This window comes from Marmota monax, unplaced genomic scaffold (assembly GCF_021218885.2).
Source record: "Marmota monax isolate L192 unplaced genomic scaffold, Marmota_monax_Labrador192_F-V1.1 WCK01_AAM20220418_F8-fsc00057, whole genome shotgun sequence".
Taxonomy (NCBI): Eukaryota; Metazoa; Chordata; class Mammalia; order Rodentia; family Sciuridae; genus Marmota; species Marmota monax.
Genome location: NW_026693933.1, coordinates 7,429,197 through 7,437,315, shown reverse-complemented (window position 1 = coordinate 7,437,315; position 8,119 = coordinate 7,429,197). Strand labels below are relative to the sequence as shown.

Sequence of the window (8,119 nt, the reverse complement as noted above, 5' to 3'; positions counted from 1 at the left end):
GCTCTCCCAAGAGGAAAAGAGTTTTTGTTTACAGACTATGTAGCATATATACACATGATCTACTTCTTAGTGCTTCTGAGAGCTTAAATAATATTTTAATGATTTTTTTGCTTTAGATCTTCCTACAATTTCCTAACATTTATTGCTGAAAATATTTAATAAAAAGTATCTCTAAATCAAAATTTAATTTCCATACATGTTCAAAGCAATGGTTACAAATTAACATGCAATTTGAAATGGTATTCTTTGGCGGTATGTTCAGAGAAATGGTGACCACATCTGAATACCAGGAATTATGAGGGATTACCAATGCATTTTCTAGTGAGAAGCATTTTACTTTCCAGTGTTCACTGTGATAAAAAGGTTGATAGTTCAAACAATTTATTGCTGCTTTAGAGTATACATAATTAAATGAAACATGTTAAACTCAAGGGAATTTTTAATAGGTTACTTGCAATTGTTATTGCAGGCAACAACTTGTACATGATTTTTATTTCCAAATCCACAAAAAACAAATTTTATACAAATCAGCACTGTAAAAATGTCAATTACAGCCCCAGAGGCTTTGCTGGCAGAGTAATTGTCTAAATTCTAGGATATGGGAAACAAGGTTTTTTCCTGGATTCATCTTTTTTCTTTTTTTTTTTTTTTCCATTTTCTTTCTTCTTCTTCTGCTTTTTTTTTTTTTTTTACAAAAAAATTTACAAGTGAAATGTTACTACGAAACTTTTTATAAGGAATTTTTGCAAAACATTTACATTTTACCATCAACTATTTCTGTTTTAAAATCATTATGTAGATTTAATACCCTATGCTGCACATCAATTTATGTGGGATGACAACTTAGTGACATGCATAAAAAAACACCACAAGGCATTAAAATGGAGACTTAAATACAAATATTGTTGCAATAAAACAGTTATAAAATTGAAAAATAGGACCTAAACATCATGCTTATCTAAGTTTGACAAATTAACTTTTTCTCCTAGATTACACACTTTTATTACTGCTCTCATGAGAGTGTGATAAATAATGACTTAACATCAAGTTCTAATGTAATCAGCAACACATACACAAACCTAACCAAAGAAAGTATACTGTAAGAAAAAACTATTCTAACACTGGAGTTCTACCATGATAAATACATAGCTTTGCACTGATAATTACAATAAAGAAAAGTTTTATAATGGTGGCAAAGGGAATGAACAGTGAAATGCCATTAAACAAGACTCTACTGCACATCTGTGCCCTATTACTTATAACAGCTATATCCCACTGAGTCAAATAAAGGACACTGAAATTTACGATTCTTATAGACAGAAAAGTGGACTCAGAATGTTATGCAGAACAGACTGTCAAAATATTTCTAATTTCAGTGGTGAAATGTGCACCTGCTAACACAAATTAATATATTTTATATGCTATAAAGCTATCCAGATTCAGTTTGATAAATTTATAATAGGTCTTATTGTTGATTAAAAATAACTTCCATCTCTGATGAACATACATGGGTTTGCATTAAAACTGGTTCATGGAATAATGATTCAGAGTACTCATACTTGGTATTAACAACAAAAAGTGTCACTCGGAGGAAACATGATTAAAACATTAAGAAAGTTTTTTTGCATAAAAAAATTTATAGCACTGATTGTGTAGCATAATGATAGATAAAATATATATTTGATGTTTCAGCTCCTATATAATAAAATTAAAATGAACACTACCAAATGCTCCTCTGTACCAAACAAAACAACAAACTGATTCTGATGTCTTAAAGCCAGATACATCAGTTGTTAAGAGTACATTAAATAAAATATACAAAACAATTTACAAAATCCAACTAAAATTTAAAGACTTTGTTACAAGTCTACAAAAGCTTTAAGAAACTTGAAATTTATAACCACAGTGTAAAAATTTTTTTTTCCTTTAATCTCAAAGCTTTTTTATACAAACTGAAAGCACAAAAGACCTTCAGTTTTATATAACGCTACAAAGGGCTGGCCTAAAGTGTACATAGTGTAAACAGTGATCATTACAGTATTTCTCCTTCATCAAAAATACAAGAAACATCACAATTTTGGAAGAGAATTCACATGAGTAGTACTTTTCCTGAAATAATAGAGAATGCACAAGAAAACATGTACCTATATTCAAACAGTCCCCAAACCAATGATGTTAATAAACCAAGCAGGTAAAAACTTTAGTTTTTAAATGGTCAATGTTATTTTTGATTTTGTGTAAATACTTTTAAAAACGGTAAGCATCTTACTAATGCTTAAGCTATCAGAATAATCCAATTTTTTTCATATGAAACTTTTGGCCATCTTTCCTAATAAGACCCCTTTCTATAAGATCCTTGCATAAACGATGAAATATGTTTTTCTTTAGTCACTATTTGACTGTAATGTATTCTGATTCTTCAAAAATAATTTCTGCTTCATAATATATCTCTTATATATTTATTAGGCTGTGTAGACTTTTAGGAAAAATTCAGTTATTGACATAATATGAAGACATTACTGTGATATAAATTCCTAATTAACCTTCTAGCACAGTACTTAAAATAAAATGGGAATGGCCAATTTTTAGTAAAGGAAAACAAAAAATTATAATGTAGTTAAAAAATAATTTTCTGCTGACTTTGAAAAAAGTGTGATAATTCTTTCTTTGGCTACCAAGTCAAAGCATAAAGAATTCTGCACATTGTCAACATAACTCATATTTACAGAATATGAAACTACAAAATGATTTATAATCTATGCAAATATGTCCAATATAAACATTTAAAATGAAATTTTGTGGTTCAACCTAGGGTTAGGAATGTAATCAATCCTAACTTTAAAACAATGCACATTAAGTTGCTTCATTTTATTTTTCTGAAGCTATTATGAGTTGTTTAACCATTTTCTTCCCAGCATTTTCCTAAGGTTTCAACCTAAAATTTAACCTAAGATTTAGCTCTAAGTTCCTCTGTGTCTCCAAAATGGAGAAAGTAATTGGATTTCACTGATTGTCTGCATACACACTACTATAATGTAGTGGTAATAAAGATCTGAGATACATCTCAGATTACTGTTTTGGAACTTATCTAATTCAACTTTTGAAGGATTTCTAACATTTAGAAAAGACGGCCAAAACTATTTTGAATTGATTTTCCAAAAATCAAGCTAAGGAAATATAATATTATCTCTATCATCAATTAACTATGTGTTTTCTGTGCTATAGAGAAAGAGGAAAAAAAATCACGTAAATTATTACTGCCTGAATTTATAACAAAGTACTTTCAAAGAAAAAAAGTCCAATTAAGGTCCAGCCTGCAAACTACTGAGGTCTGTCTTTTTAAACATATTAATACATGATCATTGAGAGGGGAGGATTCTGTTTAAAGGTTATGTGATACATATTTCCAAATAACTACAACTTATAGTATGGAGGAAATACTTTTCTACCTGTTTCCAGTATATTAGTTTGTTTTTGTATTTTTAAAAATTCAACACTTTATGTGTTGAACCAAAACCCTGGAATACTTAAAGAAGCCAAGAATAAAAACATGATTTCCTACTCTGTAATCCACTTGACCAGCCCATTTCCAGATTTTCAAAGGTGTGTAAACTTAAGTGCAGCACTAGAGGTCTCTGTTATAAATAACTTTTCAGAATTCTTCCATGTTGGTTGAAACATTGGGTGTTGCTGGATTCGAATCTTGAGAAATGGCTGCAACTGTGACTATTCTTGGGGAGCCAAGCACCTCTGTAACAGATGAGTCCAGTTCTCCCGAGGTAACAATGGCAAGAGCTGTCCCGCCTCCTTTCTTATTCTGGTGCGTTTTGACATGTTTGGAGAGATGATCGCTCCTCATAAACCTTTTAGAACATTCTGGGCATTCAAATCTTTTTTCACCTATAAGGAAAAACAGTAAATGAAGTTATATACATTTAACTTAAATAAAACTGTAATTTTCAATAATTTCTCTTCTGGTCATACCATACTTTTTCTATGGTATGATTTTTTTTTTTTTTGTATAGTTTACTTAGAAGCACAATGTTTTCTGTTTTTATTTTAAAATGCCATCAAACAAGTCCTACAGGAGAAAAATCAGTGAGTGAGAAAACAATACTTAAGTTAAAGTCTTAGTTCTACTATGAACTAAATAAAAGCTGAACAATAAAAGCTGAACAAGTGAAAAAACTACTTTGGATCTCAGTTTCCCCAACCAGAAGAATGCTTCTAATAGATGATCATGTCTACTCATCTTTAAAACTGTTACTTGGGTTTCAGTTTTAATCCCAAGGCATGAAATATTTTAGAACTATTTTAAATAAAGTAAGCCAGGAATTTAGTATTGTACTGAGTTTTTCACAAGGTAAAAATGGGAAGCAAGAACATGCTGAATTTCAAATTAAATAAAGCTTTTAGGTTTCACAGAAAAATAATATTACTTTCTATTATACAAAGGGATCTTCATGCACTTATACAAACATACGGTCTTCAAAATGTAAGACAGTCCTAGTAGAACTACTTCAGTTCTCTGGAATAAAAACAGTTAACTACAAAAAAAAAAAAAAGGTCATCTGATTTTTGTGTAAAATGGACAAGGAATATTAAAAATATGGTTAACTGGTATATTCTGATATCTAAAATGGGTGACTATTAGCTTCTAAAATTGTTAGTTAATAAAACAAAGTGATGTTTTTCCAGACTGTCAGAACTTGGATAATAAGAAAGTTCAGTTCAGCTGATTTCATTTTATGGATCTACTTTTGACATACCAAGACAAAATCTATAAGCTCAAGTTTGTCCACATCAGATATTTTCCCGTTATATGTTTGCATTTACTTTTTTGAAATAGTAAACAATTAAACGCCTTAGATGAATTCTTAAAAGATATTCAAACTAAAAGGCAGTAAAGGGATATGAATATTACAAATACAGATGACATTTAGGTAAGGGTGAAAATATTAAATGCAGTTCAGGCTCAATCTTGAACTCCTTTACCTTTTCAATGTTCTTATTTTTCTTTAAAAGAAAAATAACTCTTCTGGGCACACTGGTACAGCCTGTAATCAATCTAGCTACTTGGAAGGTTGAGGCAGAAGGACTACAAATTTGAGGCCAGCCTAGGCAACTTAGTGAAACCTTGTCTCAACATTAAAAGATAAAAAGGGCTGAGGGGGTATAACTCAGTGGTAGTGTGCCACAGAGAACCACCACCATGAGAGAGGGACGGAGAGGGAAAGGAGTAGAGAAATTTAAAAGAAAAAAAATCTGTTAACAAGATTTAAAACTGGAAAAATTGTCAGCATCTGATTTTATATTTTATTTTATACATGAAAAAGTTGAGTTTCAGAAATTAATTTGCTTGAGAGTCATGCCAGGTATTAGATTTACAGTCTGAATTCTTTATGCTATTCTACCAGAGTGCAACTAAAGACTGATGTTATTTTATAGCAACAAAGGCTGTGAATTATCAAAATCAGATGGTGATAGCCTAAAGACATGGAATCATTCATAAGTACATAGCTGGAGATCAACCTGTACATAGTGGCCATTTAACAAGTATGTATTAACTGTGATATTCATAAACTCAGTAATTTTTCAATAACAATCTGTAGATTATCTACAACATGCCAGGCATTGCTGATATGAAAAATAAACAAGTGAGCCTCTCACTTTAAGAAGCTTCCTTTCTCTTGAGAGTTACTTGTAACCATGTAGAGCTATCAGTCCCAAAGAAATTCTAGCGCTCAGATACTCAGTGGCAAATGGTAAGATAAAAGGGAAATAATGGTGATGTGGTTTGTGTTAGGATTTCAGTGGTGTGGGCATCCAGTTAATCTTAAGCAAGAAAAGTTTCCTAGAATCTCATATGTGCAAATTATGTTGTATAATTCTTTTCATTAAGGGAATGACTCATTTCAGTTTATTAACCTTTTCCACAGAGAAGTAAGTTGTTTTGTCAGACAATTTCTAAATTTCCCACCCTCAGCAAACATTATCAGTATACTTTAACTCAAGGACATACAGTGCTTATACTAAGTATATATGATATTTTTTTAATAATTACTTTTATAATTATTAACAATATATGATTACTTTTTATAATTAATGCATCTAATTATCAAAACTGTTGGTACTGGTTACTATGGTAGAGAGAATGATCCTATAAAGACATCCAATCCCTGAAACCTATAAATGTGTTACACGGTAAAAGAGACTTTGCAGATGTAACTAAGCTTATAGAGCTAATATAGGGGAAGTGTTCTGAATTATCTAAGTTGGCTGGTCACATGAGCTGGTCAAAGCAGAGGACTTACTTTACCTGGTGTCAGAGAGATTAATAGTGTGAGAGGGACCTGACCTGAGTAACTGGATGGGGTCACATGTCAAGACTGCAAAAAAAATATGGGTAGTCTGCCTCTAAAAGCAAACACTGGGAGCCCAGTTGACAAGCAGCAAGGAAAAAGGGACCTTAGTCCTACCACTGCAAAAAGCTGAATTTAACTGCCAAGAGGAATGAGTTTGGAGCAGATACTTTCCCAGAGTCTTCATGAAAGAATGTGGCCCTGCTGACACCTGGATTCTGGTTCTGTGAGATGCTGAGAAGGGCCATCAACTGAGCCCACTCAGACTTCTGACCTAAAGAAACTGAGATAATAAAGTATGCTATTTTAAGCTGGTATATGTGTGATGTTTTCTTCAACTCTTCTTTATAAAAACAAATGCAGAATTTTGCCAAATATTTACTTGTATTTAAGTAATAATGATTTTTTTCTTTCATTAGTAATTATACTACCTGATTTTCAAATGTTCAAACATTTTTTAATTCCTGGATTAAACTTTGCTTAGTTATGATAGCCTATCTTTTTTACATATTGCTGAATTTAGTTTGTCAACATTTTGTTGAGAATTTTGACACCTAAACTTTTGATATTGGTCTGCAGTGTTCTCCTTCTTACCTTGTGAAGTCTTTGGTTTTGCTAGGTCACTGTGGGCCTTGCACAGTGAGTTGTACAGTATTTCCTCATAAATTTTCAGAGACTGTGTAGAACTGATATTTCTTTCTTAAGTGATATAATTGGACAATCAAATCATCTGGGCCCTGGGTTTTCTTTGTTCAAAATTTTAAAGTACATATCCAATTTCTTAACAAATATTGAACTATTCATGTTTATCTATTTCTTGTTGAACAAGTATTTGTAGTTTGTGTCTTTTAAGGAGTTGATTCTCAAATTTAGAAAGCAGAGTTATGCTCAGCACTCCTTTATTACTCATTTAATGTTTACTGGGTCTTTAGTAATGTTGGTAAATTTTCTTGACAGTCTACCTAAAAAGACTTACTAGTTTTATCTCTTTTTAAAAAATTGATTTAAAAAAATGACAGTGGAATGCATTACAATTCTTATTACACGTATACACAGTACAATTTTTCATATCTCTGGTTGTATATAAAGTATATAAAGTAGGTTGTACTAATTTGTGTCTTCATACATGTACTTTGGATAATGATGTCTATCCATTCCACCTTTGGTTTGATTAAATTTCTCTATTTTTTTCTATTTTCAATTTATTTCTGCTTTTTATTATTTCCTAACTTCTTATTTTGGATTTAATTTGCTCACGTTCTAGTTTCCTACAATGAAAGCTTATTAGTTTACTGACTGAAGGCATTCGGCATTCCTTTTTTTTTTTTTAATAGGAGGATTTAATGGTATAAATCCACTCTAAGCATCACTTTACCTGAATCCTACACATTTTTTTTGTTTTTGTTTTTGGTACCAGTGACTGAATTCAGGGGCATGTAACCACTGAGTCACATCCCCAGCCCATTTAAAACTTTATTTTAGAGACAGGGTCTCACTGGGTTGCTTAGGGCTTCACTAAGTTACTGAAGCTGGCTTTGATCTTTCAATCCTCCTACCTCAGCTTCCCGAACCACCGGGATTATAGGTATGTGGCACTGCACCCGGCCTGTAAGTCTTAGTATTTGTATTTTCATTCAGTTGAAAAAAAATTACTAATTTCCCTAGAGACTTCCTCTTGATCCATCAGTTAATCAGAAATGTGTGATTTAATTTCCAAACATTGGGGATTTTCCAGATATTTTTATTTGATTTGTAGT

At 31.5% G+C, this 8,119-nt stretch overlaps 1 protein-coding gene across 2 annotated transcripts in view; it reads right to left on the bottom strand.

Annotated features, from left to right (window-relative positions):
* Positions 1 to 421: 421 nt before the first annotated feature.
* Sp4 (Sp4 transcription factor) overlaps positions 422 to 8,119 on the bottom strand; it is a 57,757-nt gene continuing 50,059 nt past the window's right edge. For both annotated transcript variants that reach the window (XM_046463620.2, XM_046463621.2), the window contains exon 6: positions 422 to 3,900. In XM_046463620.2, the coding sequence (XP_046319576.1) occupies positions 3,653 to 3,900 (248 nt within the window). In that variant the 3' untranslated portion in view covers positions 422 to 3,652. The remainder of the gene's footprint in view (positions 3,901 to 8,119) is intronic.